The sequence below is a fragment of the Myodes glareolus genome, chromosome 7 (assembly GCF_982192425.1).
Source record: "Myodes glareolus chromosome 7, mMyoGla1.1, whole genome shotgun sequence".
Classification (NCBI taxonomy): Eukaryota; Metazoa; Chordata; class Mammalia; order Rodentia; family Cricetidae; genus Myodes; species Myodes glareolus.
The window spans coordinates 18,105,918-18,123,156 of record NC_142032.1 but is presented as its reverse complement, the minus strand read 5'-3'; the positions used below and the strand labels follow the sequence as shown (position 1 = coordinate 18,123,156).

Below are 17,239 nucleotides of genomic sequence, written 5' to 3'. Positions count from 1 at the left end.
CGCCCTCTTCTTAGAGTTTAAAAACTCTGTGGGATTTGACACTGGTTTAGGGAGATTTGCATGTGTAATTCTGAATCCAATTAATTATAAGGCTAGGACCAAACCTTTTAATGTTTATGGGATGCTTGCATCCATCTAAGCATTTTCAGTGCTTTGATTTTTATAAGCTACATTAACAGATTAAACATACTAAAATTCTACTTAAAAATTTTGGGGACTTTGGGTTGTTTTTTGGTATTGAGATTTTTTTGTGTGTGTGAATACTAAAATTTAAGCTGCGTTTGGTGAATTACCAGAATGGATGAGAGACCTGTATATTGAGTCCCTTGCTTTTGGGGTTTGACAAGGATAGGCAATTTCAGGTAGGGCGAGGGAAGGGGAAGTTTGGCTGAGATAGCTTTTCAATATATTTGGTTTATGTCTATAAAAACATGGAAAGTATGACCTTGGGAGCCTGGTAGGAGGAACATAGCATTTGAATTATTAATACTGTTTATATTAATGTCCCAGAGCCATTGATTAATATGTTGTTAGGGTAGCGATGAGGATAAATGATACTTGACTAAAAAGTCCAGCTACTCTTTATTGCTAAAAATGAAAAGATAGGGACATTTGCCTCCCTATGTGGAGGCAGCTGAGGCATTGGTAGGTTCAGGTGCAGTCACTATGAACAACAACAGTATACAGCTGGCAAAGATGCACTGCGGTGTGTGTGTGTGTGTGTGTGTGTGTGTGTGTATATATACTGATAATAAGGGGCTTTATATCTTGTATTTCGAAAGCTTCAAATTTTGTTTAGAAGGAAGACCTTGCGCCAGGTATGGTGGTGCATATCTATAATCCAGCACGTAGGAGGAAAGGACAGAAAACTTGTGAGTTCAAAACCGAACTTCATTAAAAACAAATAAGATGCCTTCGTGGATCTTACTTTGGGGTAACTATTGCCTACAAGATTAGACCTTCATTCACACCTGACCACTGCCCCTTGGAGATCCACACATTAGATTTCTCCACCTGAATGTTGGCTAGGCAGCTCACCACGTTCAGAACAGAAACCCTGACACCTCTCAAACCCGAGGTCTCCCTGGCTTTTAGGCCTGTATCTAAATATATCCTTGACTCCTCTTTACCCACCCTTCACTGCCGTTCAGCTACCAAGCCCTACCTTGTCCTACTGTAGCCCCAGAATCTGCTGCTTTCCACGCCTGGTCTGAGTCACCATGTAATAACCTGCTCCCCGTCTCGTGTCCAGCCACTTTGCAGTTTGTCTTCACACAGAATACTGAAACACGTGATTCAAAGCAGACCACTGCCTCCAGGTGTGGCTCAGTAGTGCATCACTTACCTAGCAGTGTGGATGATCCTGGGTTCAATCCTCAGCAAAGCCAAAAACTAAACAAAAACCTTATGTTTTATAAGTATAAAAACTATGGGAATGATAATTAAAAACTTCCAATGTCAAAGACAGGTATGGATAATTCTTTTGTAAATATAATACCAACACCCCCAAACAGATTTTTCTCAACCTTGTAAAAAGAATTTTTGTGACTAATTCAAAAACATGTGAATTTATTATTACAATTATGGTGCCAATAACCCACATTAGACTGAAAAGCTTCTCAAAATGTTAAATACTTATTTTCTAAAATGAACAGATTGTGACTAGCATGAAAATAAATAAGCACAAATATGTAATCACTTACATTTTGAAAATATCTACATGTTTTAGAGACTGCAGAGAAAATAGTTTTCTATAAAACTTTCTGAAGTGTAATATAACATCAAATTTTATTAAATACAACTTGTGCTGAAAAAAAAAGTCCAGCTACATGATAAGTTGACCTTCATGCCTTGATGGTCATGCTGAGTCACAGCATCCCAAAAATTAAAAAATACCAACTGCCCAAGGCCACAGTTATGTTAGGCATGGGCTGATTAGACCCGTGCCATCGAGATGTCTTATTTAAGGGGAACGTATGGACGATAAAACATTAATATGGCTCTGAGGTAAGAATCAGATGCCTGGTAAAGTTTCACATTAGTCACCCCCAAGTTAAAATGGGCCCGGAGCGAGAAGAGGGGCATAGGTGGGCGGGTTGTTGGTTTCACGGAGGATGGTAGATTAATAGACAAAATGGAGAGGGGGATAGTCGTATGGACAAGAAGAGTTTATGACAGAATGGTGTATGTAAGATAACGCAGATATGTCTTTAGAGCATTAATATAACAGTTGAGTGTAATATTCATGGTATGATAAATTTAATGTTGATGAAGAATTTAACGTCCTATATAATTAATAGTTAGTACATGCTTAAATGCTTGGAGAATATAATTTAACAGGACAGACAGAGTTATGTAGAGAGAACCTGTCTAAAAAAAATCTATTAAAAATTAGCTGCTTGGAGTTGGAGAGATGGCTCAGAGGCTAAGAGCACTGGCTGTTCTTCCAAAGGTTTGGAGTGCATTTCCCAGCAACCACATGGTGGCTCACAACCATCAGTAATGAGATCTGGAGCCCTCTTCTGGCCTGCAGGCAGGACACTGTATACATAATAAATAAACCTTTTTTTTTTTTTTAAAGGAAGCTTTCACTATTAAAAAAAAAATTACTTGCTTGGTTGAGTGTGGTGATGCCTGCAACTTAAGAGACTACCATGGGAAGATCACATTTGAGGTTAGCCTGGGCTAAAGACTCTGTTTCAAAATTCAGTTTTAGAGGCTGGAGAGATGGCTCAGGGGTTAAGAGCACTGGCTACTCTTGCAGTGGGCTGGAGTCCTGTCTCAGTGCCTACACCAAGCAGCTCAGAGCTTCCTGTAACTTCAGCTTCACAGGCACCCATACACATATGACCTTCTCTCTCTTCTCTCTCTCTCTCTCTCACACACACACACACATGCACACACATACATATAAACTTTTAAAAAGTTTAACTTCGTTTTTAAAAATTACCTAGATGGACATTGTGCTGCCTGATTTTAAGTTAACCTGACACAATTTATTGTCATCCAAGAGGAGGGGACCTCAGTTGAGAAAATGCCTCCGTCAGATTGAGCATTTTCCTAATTAGTGATTGATGTGAGCTGGTCTGGTGGTACCATGCTAGGTTCTATAACAAAGCAGGTTGAACAAGACCATGAGGAGCAAGTAATCAGCACTCCTCCATGGTCTTCGTGTCAGTTCCTGCATCCAGGTTCCTGTTTGAGTTCTTGCATTGGATTGTGAGTCGGGATATGTAAGCTGAACAAACCTTTCCTCCCCAGTGGTTCTGGTGGTAGTGTTTCATTACAGCGATAGAAACCCTATGGTGGCTGTGCTCAGCCTTCACTGCACACGCAAATCTGGGGCCAGCCTTGACCCCAGCTTCCAGGTGATGGTGATGTCGCCCTGCTGCTCTGCAGATGCATCTTAGGTAACAGAGGCCTAGAAGGCATCTAGTATTGAGACAAAATAAACTTTTTATAAAATTGTTACTGGCCCAATTGTTACCCTTTTGCCAATGATTCCTTTAGTTCTTCAATTTCATTTTTTTTTTTCGTTTGTTTGTTTGAGACAGGTTTCTCTGTGTAGCCCTGGCTGTCTTGGAACATGTTGTGTAGACCCAGAGCTGGTCTTAAACTCACAGAGATCTGCCTGTCTTTGCCCCCTAAATGCTGCTGGGATTAAAGGCGTGTGCCACCACCGTCCAGCTTCGATTCCATATTCTTTATAGGATATTTTTCTTTTGCATTCTCAATCTTTTGCCTAAGTCAGTTAAGAAAGAATTCATATCCCCAGCAACTGCTTCTCCTGCCTTTGATCCGTTCATTTCCCCAGCACAAGTGATGTCTTCTAACAAAGCCTACACGGGTTTGCTAAAGTCCCCTCCAACTTGCTGTTTATACTGTGTTGATGTTTCAGCCTTCATTTTCCCACTGACAAAAATTGTGTAAGTTTATCATAAGCAACGATTTAATCATGCACACACTGAATGCCCAATTATTTTAAAGTATTTTATTGGGTTTCCTATAATGCATTTTGATCATAATTCAGTACTCAGAGTCTCCGTAACTCCTTGGATCACCGCGTGAAACGCTTTCCACTCCACGCTAGAATGCTGACTGGCTTGGTCTTGTCATGCAGGCGTCTCTCCTGTCCTATCTAGGCGGTTCACTCCAGCCTTCCCGGTCCTTGGCTCTTAAGTATCTTTCTGCTCCCACTTCCTTGATGGTCTCTGAGACTGGAGTGGGGATGTGATTACAGATGTGCCATTTGTGTGACTGAGCACTCCCCTGATATTCTCTGCACTCTGACCGCGTGGGGACCCACAAATGTGGGCCCATTCCACCCTGACCAAAGGTCAGTGAATTCAGGCCGATTCCTGTTCCTTCAAGGGTGCGACAGGTTTGACCCAGGGAGTGGTTGCCTACAGGATCCTTGGTCTAAGGTATGGTTGCTGCCTGTCCTGCCTAAACAACAGAATGTTTAACTCAGGATATAGTTTGCTTGGTGTTTCAGGTATTGAGGCAGATAATTGCTCTGTTTGTTCTTTGTATCGTGTTGTATCATGGGTCTTTTGCCTCACCCACCCTACCCTTTTGGATTGGGGTCTATAAGCATATGGAAAATAGATGCGGGCCAACAGTATTCACTGGGTTGCCCTCCCAGTGGTCTCCCGCTTCTCTGTTCCTCACGCCCCTACCCTGGAACGCGCAAACCCGTCGAGGCTGGACCCCGACTTAACCAGCTGTGACTTTCTGTGTTAACCACTGTCTACTGCACAAAGAAACTTCTCTGATGAGGGCTGAGAGCTACACTCATCTATGGGTAGAGATACAAATTTAGACGGTAGCTTGATGCTATGTGCACTTAGCAAAACAATAGGAGTAGGTTCTCTCTCTGGGGCCTGTGAGCTTGCCAGCCATGGGTTTACAGCTAGGTTTCTGTCTGCTTGTTTTCACAGTATGGAAGAAGATGCTGTGTAGGCTGTTAGGGGAACAGCCTGATTCAGCTGTGAACACATTTTTTTTTTTTTTTTTTATGGTGAGAACAACTGAAATACTCAGAACAAAAGAAGGAAAGAACAACTTTAGAACCTGAACAAGGGCTTACACTCCTAGGATGAGAAATTCAATAATTTGGATGAAAAACTCAACCAAGACATAGATGTTCAGAGGAAACAGAAATCTAGAAATGACAAACTCTAGTCATTTAAAAACTCAATGGAAAGTGATGTGCACCTCTGGCCTCTGCCTCTCAAGCTCTGGAATTGAAGGTGTGCACCATACACCAGACATATTATATTTTTAAAAAAACAAACTCAAAGCTGGCTGGCAGAGTAAACATATATTTGTAAGCCCAATACTCAAGTGAGGTAAAAGGATCTCATTTGAGACCTGCCTGGGCTACATAACAAGATCATCTCACTGCATCCCAAAATAAGAGAAAGAAAAACACCTCAGAGTGGATTAAAGACTCAAATCTATAACCAGAAACTGTGTGGACCAGTGGTTTCCAACCTTCCTAATGCTGCAACTCTTTAATACAGATCCTCATGTTGTGGTGACCCCAACTGTAAAATTATTCCATTGCTACTTCATAACTATAATTTGCTACTATATAAATAAATATCTGATATACAGGATATCTAATCCCCAAAGAGGTTATGATCCATTGGTTGAGAAACACTGCTGAGAGGCTAGAGAGAGAGATGGCTCAGCAGTTGAGAGCACTGGCTGCTCTACCAAGGGATCGGGTTCAATTCCCAGCACCCACATGGCAGCTCATAACTGTAACTCCAGTTCCTGGGAATCTGGCATCATCACACAGATATACATGCAGGCAAAACCCCAATGTACATAAAAAATAAATCAATCTTAAAAAAAATAAGAAAAAAAGAGAAACACTGCTGTATTAGTATTGAAAGAAAACAGGGTCCCTTGTGACTCAGCTGGGCAAGGATGAAAAAAAAATCTCAGAATCAAGATGAAGAAAACACTTATGGCCAATAGAAATACTTTTATTTATAAAATAGCTACTTAAATATAAACATCTCTAAATATAAACACTTCATAAGAGGCCCCGACCAGTGGAGCGGAAGCTGTGGCTGGGGTGTCCACAGACACATCCTGATTCACCAGGATTTTAAGGCCAAATGTGTAGCTGGAGGAGCAGCGGCTGCAAGGCTGGTCCAAGGAGGGCTCAGCTGGAGTCTGAGAGCCCGCTGAGACGAGCCTCAGGCCATTTCTTCACAGGAGGTTTAGGAGGTTTAGTGAACACCTTCCAGCCTTGGGCGTGAGGTCTCATTAGGCACTTTAGCATCTGTTTGGCTTTGAATATTGTGTCTGAAGTATGGCAGTTGAAGAGAAAGAAAAACCTCTGTTTCCAAGTCTGAGACAAGCTGCTTCTGTGGCCACTGATTCTACCTACTTCAAATAAGCCACGACTGTTGTAAGCATGTGTGGACACCACTAGATGGCAGCAGAGTGCTCGGGCGGAAGACAAAGGCATCCAGGCTTCTTCCAGGCTAAACCGGTTGGAGATCATTACAGAGGGAATACTTTCCAGGGCCAGCTGGAGTGCTGACCTCAGGGTAGTCTAGGAAAGTCTGTCAGTTTTTGCGTACAGGGAGAAAGGTTAGGTGACAGCACACACAGACTATATAAGGTCGATGAGTATCAGGGGGAGGCAGATGACTGTCTGACAAGGCAAGAGAACCCTCCAGATACAAGGTCAAAAGGAAAGGAGGACTGTAAACGCCTAACCGAGCAGTGGGAAAGAATAGGTTAGCATTTCATGAACTAGGAATCGGGAGCACGTCAGAGAGAGAAGGGGTGTCAGGTACTGGGGGTGTCTCAGTCACTTTGATGCACCAGGTTTAATATGATCTTGACAAAACCTTTACCATGCACAGAGGCATGATGGCGGGGGTTCTCCCAGCATGCTCCTCTTCCTCTCAGTTGACTGCTCAGTCAACCACAGATGCTGCAGCAACCGATGCACAAGCTTCCTGCATCCAATACTGCTATTGGAAACTTCTCATTTCCCAAAGCCAATGCCAGCACTTGGCTGCTGCTTGTGGTCAGGGAATCTGACAAGCATTGGGGTCCACCTCAAATTCTAGCGGGCATCACGGTGCACAACCCAATCAAGAGCAAAGCTTAGCTTGCACTCCAGGTATGGATAGGCAGTGTGGTGGGGCCTGCGCTCAGGAGCCGGTGCCTGGGGCCCACCAGATGCTTTCAGCAGACTGAAAGTGGCAGCAAGGGAGGGCGGGGCAACCTGGGCTCAGGTATACTCAGTTTTCCGGATATAATTGGAAGGGACATATCCCTTCTTCCCGTTAACTTCAGCCAACCACCACTCCGTATTGCCTGTGACATCTTTAAACTCAAGGATCTTGAGTCTCTGATTGGCCGACACACTCAGTTCATTTGGGTTTCGTGCCTTGAAGGTGTAGACGGCAAAATAGACCTATGTGAAGGAAAGAGAGGGGGTTAGGAACCTGCCTGCAGCAACGCTGTGAGGGCCTGGAAGTGGAATGTACTGCGTACTGTGTCTACTGGTCACCCATGGGCCTGGAAGTGGAATTCCTTTCTTCTCTCTCTCTCTCTCTCTCTCTCTCTCTCTCTCTCTCTCTCTAATTTCTTTGTTTTTTCAAGACAGGGTTTCTCTGTGTCCCTTGGCTGTCCTGCTCTGTAGATCAGGTTGGCCTTGAACTCAGAGATCTGCCTGCTTCTGCCTCCCGAGCTGGTATTAAAGATGTGTGCCTCCACTGCTGGGCTGAAGGTGAATTTCTAATCTGATTTACAGTTTAAATAGCTGCATATGATTGGAGTAATCCATAATGGACAGGGCGGAGGCAAGGGGCATGCCACCAACTATAGGCCAGACTAGGCTACCTGGTGAGATTCCGTCTCACAACCAAAAACCTCCCAAAAAATGCAGACCGTTTTACTGTTTCAGAACAGCCTTAAAGAACAGCAGGAACCTTGGTCAATATGGAAGATGGTGAGCTGCGAGGGGACCGTCTACCCCAATCCTATATTCCACTAGAAAGTCTCCATGAGGCTAAGAGCTCAGAGCACAGGCTTAGCCTGCCCCAAACCCTGGGTGGGCTCCATTCCCAGAACAGGAAAGAAAAAAACCCAAGCCAAACGAAAGTAATAACTCATGATTAATCTCAAAGCAAGAAAGGTCAATCTGTAGACTGTTGGGGAAGATTATTGTAAGGTGTGTGCTTTGTTTATGCTGCATTTGTTTAACTCTGAAGCTGTGATTCTTTGTCTGTCTAAAACCCTGATGGTCTAATAAAGAGCTGGCAGGGCAAGGGTAGGCGAGGCTGGCAGGCAGAGAGTGTGAACAGAAGGAGAAACGAGGAAAAGAGAAGGAGAGGATGACATCAGGGGCCAGCCAGCGAGAAGAGTAAGACACACAGAAGAAAAGGAAAAAGCCCAGAGGCAAAAGGTAGTCGAGATAATTTAAGAAAAGCTAGCTAGAAATAAGCCAAGCTAAGGCTGGGTGTTCATAAATAAGAAAAAGTCTCTGTGTATGATTTATGTGGGAGCTGAGTGATAATCCCCCCAAAAGTCAAAAGAGTCAAATATCTAACAACAGTAGGTGATGTCAAGAGGACAGAGAGCACAGCGTGGGGGAGGGGAGAACTCAGTGATGGGAGAAGCCCTGAGGCCCCAGGGGCCATAGTTTCAGGACAGCCCAGGCTCAGGAGTTTGATGAGGCTAGACCTGAGTTCCCTGTCAATAAGTCAGAAGATGCTGTCCACTCGGGTCCAGAACTGGGAAACCTGCCCTAGGCTGTCAGCAGAAAGAATCGTCAGGCAGAAGCGAGCAGGTATCACACTCATCTGGGAACATGAAAGCCGAACTGGAGGCAAGAACTGGCTTTTGGAATCTAGACTCCAGCCGTGGCAACACAACACAGACCACATCTAAGACTAACCAGGAAACCCACTGCTGTGTGAGCCTTGGTAACACAGGCAGGTGCAGCCTCGACTCTGTGGGGGACCAAAATGTGTGAGAGAAAGGGGGCGCCTGGCTCACAGGCGGGGGCAGGCCATACAAAAACAGGAAAAGCAGAAACAGCTCTGACTTTCATTTCTAAATTCTGGGAATAAAGATAGAGCTGGGGGACAAAAGCCTGAGTGGGTTAAATAGCAGCCCCCATGCACTGGATGAATGCATAGGTTTGAAGAGTAAAAACAGATTTTATCTTGGCATCCAGTGTCAAAGCAGAAGGGCCCCGGGATGGCCTGGAAGTGTCTGTGGAAGTGGGTGCTCTGTGGAGAGGGGGCTGCTCCCTAGGGCAGTGGGGTTCTGTGACATGTAGGACAGGATAGGGTTACAGCCCCTGCCTGGCCCTCTCCTGTACTCGCTCCACATCTGCCCCTTCTGGGGAGAGACACAGGGGCCGGGTGTGCGTACCTGGTTGCCTTCGGTCTCACTGCTTCCGAGCCCTCTGCTCCTGTCTTCTGGAGTCGGATAGGTTCTTGCGCTCCTGTCTTCTGGAGTTGGGTGGGCTCTTGTGTTCCTATCTTCTAGAGTTGGATAGGCTCTTGCGGTCCTGTCTTCTGGAGTCTGATAGGCTCTTGTGCTCCTGTCTTCTGGAGTCTGATAGGCTCTTGCACTTCCTTTTACCAAGTCATTACCTTGTTCATTTCGCCCTGGTACAGAATAACCAACCACCTCTGGATGCCTGGAACTTCGCTGGCAGCCCCTCAGGGTTGAAACAGGTTGGCTTATGTCTCTGGCACCATCTGCAGAGTCCCCTGACCTAAGCTGGCAGGCAGAGTCTGGGTCTGATAAGCACCTGGAAGGCCCAGTTTCTGCATTCAAGGACAGACTGAGAGTTCCTTGGTCACATTCCTTCAGTGAAGAGGTGTCCTGGGGCTGCTTCGGGGAAAGCCCTGAGGTGAAGGACACAGTCATGTTGGGGTTGAAGGTCAAGGCACTGTTGCTGTTCTGCCGCTGGACCCTGGGCGAGGAGCTGCTCTGCTCCGACTCTGTGGACGAGTGGCTGCCCACGGAGGCGTCTGAATGGCTGCGCCGAGGATTGTAGGGCTTCAGGAAGGAGCTGTACACAAAACCTTTGGTGACTGCAGAAGGAAAGAACAGCAGTTAAAGCTGGAGCAAGTGTGTGTGTGTGTGTGTATGCGTGTGTGCGTGCACATGTGTGTATAATTTTAAAGCTAAGTCAATGGGGTTGGAGTGATGGCTGGGCAGTTAAGAATACCAGTTGCTGGGGCTGGAGAGATGGCTCAGTGGTTAAGAGCATTGCCTGCTTATCCAAAGGTCCTGAGTTCAATTCCTGGCAACCACATGGTGGCTCACAACCATCTATAATGAGGTCTGGTGCCCTCTTCTAGCCTGCAGACATACACACAGACAGAATATTGTATACATAATAAATAAATATTTTTTTAAAAAAAGAATACCAGTTGCTCTTCCAGGGGACCTGGGTTCGATTCCCAGCATCTACAAGGCACTGACAACTATTTATAAAGTACAATTCCAAGAGGTTCAATACTACCTTCAGGCACAAATGTGGTGCATAGACATACATGCAGCCAAATCACCATACTCATAAAAAAAAGTTAGATCAAGGAAGGCAAAAACCAAATGCTTAGTGATGTAGTGGCTTGCAACAGCCAAAGCCAGAAAATGTCCCATACTTGTGGCTGCCTTCCAGGTCATTATTATAGCCGCACAACATGAAAATGACAAGGATGTTTGTGGGCAATTAATAGGCTGGTGAAAAACACAAAACAAAAGAAATCATGTTTGTTTAAAAATAACTAATGAGGGGCTGAAGAGATGGCTCAGAGGTTAAGAGCATTGCCTGCTCTTCCAAAGGTCCTGAGTTCAATTCCCAGCAACCACATGGTGGCTCACAACCATCTGTAATAAGGTCTGATGCCCTCTTCTGGCCTGCAAGCATACATGTAGACAGAATATTGTATACATAATAAATAAATAAAATAACTAATGAAACACCAAAATTTAACGGCTCTTACTTGTGACCTCAGCACTCAGGAGACTGAAACAGAAAGATTACTCCAAGTTCAAGGATAACCTTGCTACAAGGTGAAACCTTGTTGCAAAATAATAGGCCAAAAAAGGAAACAAAAGTATCAACTTTTGGCACTAGGCACAAAAGACAATGTGACAGGATGCCCAGACCACACAAGAGAAGACTCAGGTAAGCTTAAATTCAAATACACCATGTCAAAAACAGATCTCAAGGTTGTCCTTGTGCTGAGTCCCTTAGGAAGGTCATCTGTGCCCACCCTCTCCATATACCAGAGCCATCTTAGGGTCATAGAAAGCCGTGGACTTCCATGAGTACTATAACACAGTGTCCAGTGTGTGCACTTCAACAAAATGTCTATGATGATGATAGAAGGCTCTCGGCCACACATTTCAAACACAAAGATGTTTCTCATAAGAAAGAACTTCGAGGAGCACAGACCCTGGGCATGCAACTCCATGCCCAAAGAATGTCTCCCTTACGGTTTTCTTTTTTTATTAAATGCTGGTATTTTAATCTTATCACAATTTTTCTTTGTTTCTGTCCCTGGACTCTGCTCAGGAAGGAATCCCAGGTTTCCAGAGCTGAGGGACAATCCTGGCTGGGTCCCCCACGTGGCAGGATGTCTTTGGATGTAGTATGAGGTATGTCTTCTGGCTTTTCCCATAGATTCTGGAGTCTGAACTCTAAACCACTGACCTGGAGAGCTCTTCATCAACTTCAAGATGCTTTTAAAGAAACCCCTAAAGAGCTAAAATTGGCCTATACCCCAACCCCAAACTCTACTTAGAATACTTAGGCCAGGAGCTTTGGAACTCATAAAATTTTTGGTTTGAGGAATGTCAAATATTTATCTATTTCCCCGCCCTCCACAGCAGACAGACAGGGTTCCTGCTGGAAAGTAGTGATGACTGCAAGCCCTGCCCTGCGGCTCCGTGCAGGTCTGACAAGCAGGTTCTGAAGGAGCCCCGTTGGTCTAAACATGGGGGTTGTGGATTTGGGAATTGTGGGAAAAGGGATTATACTAAAGTCTATAATCTTCCTCCAAAAAAAGAAAGCTGTGAAGTGTTTGATTTCAAGTCCCTCTCTAAACAGCCACGAAGTAACACTGTTACAGGGACAGCTAACAGAACCACAGGTTTTTAATTCATACACAGTTTATAGACTCAGAGGGCAGCTGCCTTGGTGACTTAGAAAAAAAAAACATAGCAACAGTTTCAGGATAAATAAATAACAGAATCTTCTCAGAAAGTTGTCAAAACAAATGCAATCCGAAGCATGTGGCTTCACTATCAACCTGGGTGCCCCACACTCTCTAGAAACCAGGACAATTCTATGATCACTCCCCCTTAACCAAAGGCTCGCATGTCTGTTTCCTCATTTCTATCACATTTGCCCAGAGCCTGGAGTCCTCACCTCCATTGTCGATGAGCCAGCGGTTCTGACTGCCCATGGGGTCTTTCTTTTTGATCACACCCACCAGGTCGCCTTCCAAAAGGGAGACATCCAAGTCCTGAGCAGCATTGAAGTTCCGTTCCACCTGGAAGAGCTTTTCAGGGGGGTACCTTGCCAGCAGGGCGGCCCGCAGCTCTTCTGACTGCAGCATGTAGCTCGGCTGAGGAACAAGACCAGTAAGAACCACGCTACCGCACTAGCACAGAACCAGTAAGAACCCCGCTGTCCCCCTAGCATAGGACCATAAGAACCTGATTGTCCCCCTAGCACAGGATGGTAAAAACCCTGCCACCACCTTAGCCTCATATTTAATCTCAGTCTACCATCTCAGGAGCGAGGCACAACCCTCAGCCACTTAACTACCTACAAAAGACACTTTTATAAACAAGTCAGGATGCATTAGGTAAAAATTGTGGTCCTTTAGGCAAATTTTGATGTCTTTGAAGGCATGAAGCAAGCTAACACCCTTATTTTATGCAAAAATAGAAAATAAACAAAAATTTGATTAAAATGCTAAAGGATCCAATATTGGGGCTAGGGAGGGTGCAGCCCAACTGCAGAGCACATTCTGAGTACGTGTAAGGCTTTGGTACAATGGTTACTATCAAAATAAAATGAAATTTAAAATCCAAACCTCCAGTGTATCACTAGGTCTTCTATCACATTGCTAGATAAACCTAAATAATCAGTATTAAATTAAAGTAATCAATTCTCATAGAACCCTAGCACCCATGTTGGAGGGCTCATAACCATCTGTAACTGCAGCTCCAGAGAATCCCACACCCTCTTCTGGACTCTATAGGCACCTATATACATATACATATATACATAATTTAAAATAAAAATCTTAAAAAAAAGCTAAAGGTAATAATAAATCTAATTCTCCCCTGTAAAGTTACTGCCTGTGGGAGTCTATGGAACAAATGTCTACGGAAGGAAGATCATTGGTTGGTCCTTCTGGCTAGGCACCCACATGATCTGGAATATCTTACCCCCAGATTTAAAATAGGAAAGAACTATGTTAAAAACAAAAAAACCACAATGCCACTCCAGATGAAAAAGTCATTAATAGTTTGGTTGTGCTAACTTTCCTAATACATGGTCAAAAATAGGCCTGAATAAATCTCTAACTCATTTCCCTTAATGAACTCATCCATGTAGCAATGCTTTACTAAGATCTAAGAAAAAATTATTCCAGAAGGCAGCTTGAAATTCACATCAGGATTCCAGGTGGTCCCAATCGGGTACCAGAACCACATCAGTGATGCTCGGGAAACAGAGCCTGGGATGGAACAGGCCCAGTAGCCTCTTATTCTCCATTTATTATGAAGAGTCAAAACTCACACTAAGCTGTTCATATGCAGAAGCACAAGGTCTTCGATATTAATATCTATCTGCACAGTGCTTATGCGCTGGGCAACTCCACACGCTAACTTAGTTAAGTCTGGTGATCGCCCTGTGATGCAGGGCTGGTGATTATCAACTACCATCTGGGTTAGAGATGATGAAGCTAAGTGACATGCTCATGAGCCCGGTGTGTCCATCAGTACTGGGCACCACACTGGGTGTCTACTCACCATGCCAAGAAGGGACTTCCGGGACGACTGGCGGTCTGTGGTTTTCCTCTCAAAGGGCTTCCTGGGAGCAGGGAGGGGCTCGGGGAAGAAGGTGAAGACCTGAAGCTGCTGTAGGGCCCGGCTGTGCTCCTCGTGGAAGATGGCAATCAAGTTGCCTTCTCGGTCAGTGGCTCTCAGTGACTGTAGACCATCGGGAATCAAGACAAGAAAGGAGAGAACACAGATGAAAGGTCCCTGGGCCTGACAAAGTCCTCAGAGCCAACTACACACATTACAGTCAGCTGTAGTTGACTGAATTAGGCACCAAAATGGCAGTCGATGCAAGAGACAAGAGCTCTGTCACTGCCTGCAAACTAACCCTTCTAGAAATGGCTCAAGATGGAAAGAGATGTTTGAACAACCTCAGGCTTCAAGACACCAAGAATGAACCAACAGTCCCTGATGGCAAGACCAAATGACCCTACCAAGAATTCTAGAAAGCACCAATTGTGTTTCAGAGATAACGCGGCCCTAGCAGAGGGAAGGACGTACCGACAGCAGAGGGAAGGACGTACCGACAGCGGAGGGAAGGACGTACCGACAGCGGAGGGAAGGACGTACCGACAGCGGAGGGAAGGACGTACCGACAGCGGAGGGAAGGACGTACCGACAGCGGAGGGAAGGACGTACCGACAGCGGAGGGAAGGACTTACCGACAGCGGAGGGAAGGACGTACCGACAGCGGAGGGAAGGACGTACCGACAGCGGAGGGAAGGACGTACCGACAGCGGAGGGAAGGACGTACCGACAGCGGAGGGAAGGACGTACCGATAGCAGAGGCTGCAGCTGCTCCAGCGCCTGCTGCACGAAGTCGCAGTGGGCTTCAGCGTAGCCGTGGATGCAGTTGGTAAAGAGGCTCTGGGCGTACTGCTGGAATTTGGGCAGCTCGTCCAGCAGCTGGGCGTTCAGGGCTTCGTAGTTGTTGCGGGCTGACTGCAGCTCCTCCAGAGTCTTCTTGTCCTTGAGCTTCTCTGCGCGCTCAGTGCAGTTGTAGAAGTCCAGAAGCTTGTCGAAGCGCTTCTGCACCAGCTTGTGGGGCCCTGTGAACATGCTCAGCAGCTGGTTTAAGGGGTTGATGACAAGCCGCTCAGTCCTCTCCTTCTGTGGGGACAAGAAAGGCAGGTCGCTAGTCAGGACCTCATTTTTGTCTCCAAAGCACTTTAAGGTTGATTTGGTCATGCCTTATCCCTCTCTTTGCTCTAAAGTGACCCCTGTGTAGACCCATAGCCACGCCCTACCGTGCTTCACCCAGTAATTCGTGCAATACGCCTTTGCCTTCACCCCCTCTAGCGTCTTTGCTCATGAATACTAAAGTACACTTCAGTATGACGTGTGACTAGTCAGTCTGTGTGGTCACCTATGCCACACACTTGTCTACACAGCTTGATTTTAGCTGCAGATAATCCTTAAGTCTGGGATGTGTCCTCTTGCTCAGTTTCCAATCATTACTGTGTGGCAATGTCCAATTTTACTTTTCAGAGGATTTTCCTCTTATTCCTCTAGAAAGACAGACATTGAGAGTAGCTGTTAAACACATAAAAATATACGTAAGCACTCGTAGTGCATTATCCGCATGTGTGCAGGAACACGTGTGTGCAGACACCAGAGGGCACCCTTGCTATCCTGCTTCAGGGGCCATTTATCTTCCTTTTGAGAAAGGACCTCTTGCCATCTGAAATACACCAAGTAAGCGTGGACGGTTGGATAGTGAGTCACCTGTCTGTCCCTGTAATCAGTACTGAGATCACAAAAGTGTGCCGGGCGGTGCACACCTTTAATGTTGGCACTTGGGAGGCAGAGACAGGCGGATCTCTGAGTTTGAGGCCAACCTGGTGTACAAGAGCTAATTCCAGAACAGGCTCCAAAGCTACAGAGAAACCCTGTCTCGAAAAACCAAAACCAACCAACCAAACAAAAACCAAAACAAGAGATTGGGTCCTCATGCTCTCTGGAGCTGAGCCGTCCTAGCCCTAGTGGCACAACTATTAGAAGAATTTCCTGAGGGAGGCCCTGGAAGTTTCCCAGTGTGCCCGCCCACCCGCTTTAGCCTTTCTCCTGGCAGAAGGCTCTAACAAAGCCATACAATCTACTGGCAACGGCCCCCACTTCTCTTTGGAAGTTCTTAAGCAATCTGCCCCTGTAGCACTTTCTCTATGGAGTCATTTACTGATGATATTTTAACTGGAAAAGGAATATTGAGGAATAAACTTTTTTGAGATCGGCATACTCAGCGAATCCGCCAGACTACATTTCCTAGCTTTCCTCCCTAGTTTGTCCTCTGAAATAAAGAACGTAAGTTATGGGAAAACCCCAGAAAACTCCCAGGCCCTGCTGTCCCCACGCTGGTCACGTTCTATCCCAAACTCTGCCGCGACACACTAAAGCTTGGGACTCAGGCCTCTGGAAGGGGCTTTGGTGTGAGCTGCCTTCGGAGAGGGCTCTGGAAACGGCTGGACAGGCACTCACAAAGCGTGTGAAGAGCTGGTCACTGATGCAGCGGTGCGCCTTCTCGAACTGCTCCAGGTCATGGTGTCCCCTCTCCATACACAGATCCCAGATGCTCATGGCTGCCACCACCTTCACACACGCAGATTCCTAGAGCCCATGAGGAAGACAGAGTGAAATAGACCTGAGCAGTAGCTTGTCGTGACAATTCTACCTGCAAAGTCCCCTCTCTTGCAATGTTTTCACGTTGAAATACACATGCCTTTATAAAGGATGGATGGGGAGCAGAGAAGAGAACTATGGTACAGAAAAACTGGTGGATTTATCAGCTTAGCATCTTTCTGTACCTCAGTCAGAGAAAGGTCTTGTTGTTGTTGTTGTTGTTTGGTTAAAGTTAAAAAATAAAAACAAAAGAGCAGGGCAGTGATGACGCACACTCTTGATCCTAGGACTTGGGAGGCAGATGGATCTCTGAGCTCAAGGCCAGCCTAGTGTACAGTGAGAGTTTCAGGTAACCAAGGCTACACAGAGAAACCCTGTCTTGAACAAAACAAAATCAAACAAAAAGAATAATAATAATAAAAAAAACCTGTGTGTGTATGCGCATGTGGACACCTGTGGAGTTCAGAAGAGGACATCACACCCCCAGCAGAGGAGTCACAGACTGTGAGCTGCCCATCTGAGGTGGGTGCTGCCTGTCTGA

At 45.6% G+C, this 17,239-nt stretch overlaps 1 protein-coding gene across 5 annotated transcripts in view; it reads right to left on the bottom strand.

The window, feature by feature from the left end:
* Positions 1-5,975: 5,975 nt before the first annotated feature.
* Dnmbp (dynamin binding protein) overlaps positions 5,976-17,239 on the bottom strand; it is a 101,705-nt gene continuing 90,441 nt past the window's right edge. For 4 of the 5 annotated variants that reach the window (XM_087907872.1, XM_087907873.1, XM_087907875.1 and 1 more), the window contains 6 exons: positions 16,558-16,686; positions 14,860-15,192; positions 14,053-14,232; positions 12,437-12,635; positions 9,418-10,088; positions 5,976-7,450 (listed from right to left, as the gene is read on the bottom strand). In XM_087907872.1, the coding sequence (XP_087763998.1) occupies positions 7,265-7,450; positions 9,418-10,088; positions 12,437-12,635; positions 14,053-14,232; positions 14,860-15,192; positions 16,558-16,686 (1,698 nt within the window). In that variant the 3' untranslated portion in view covers positions 5,976-7,264. The remainder of the gene's footprint in view (positions 7,451-9,417; positions 10,089-12,436; positions 12,636-14,052; positions 14,233-14,859; positions 15,193-16,557; positions 16,687-17,239) is intronic. The other variant, XM_087907874.1, reaches the window with a different exon arrangement.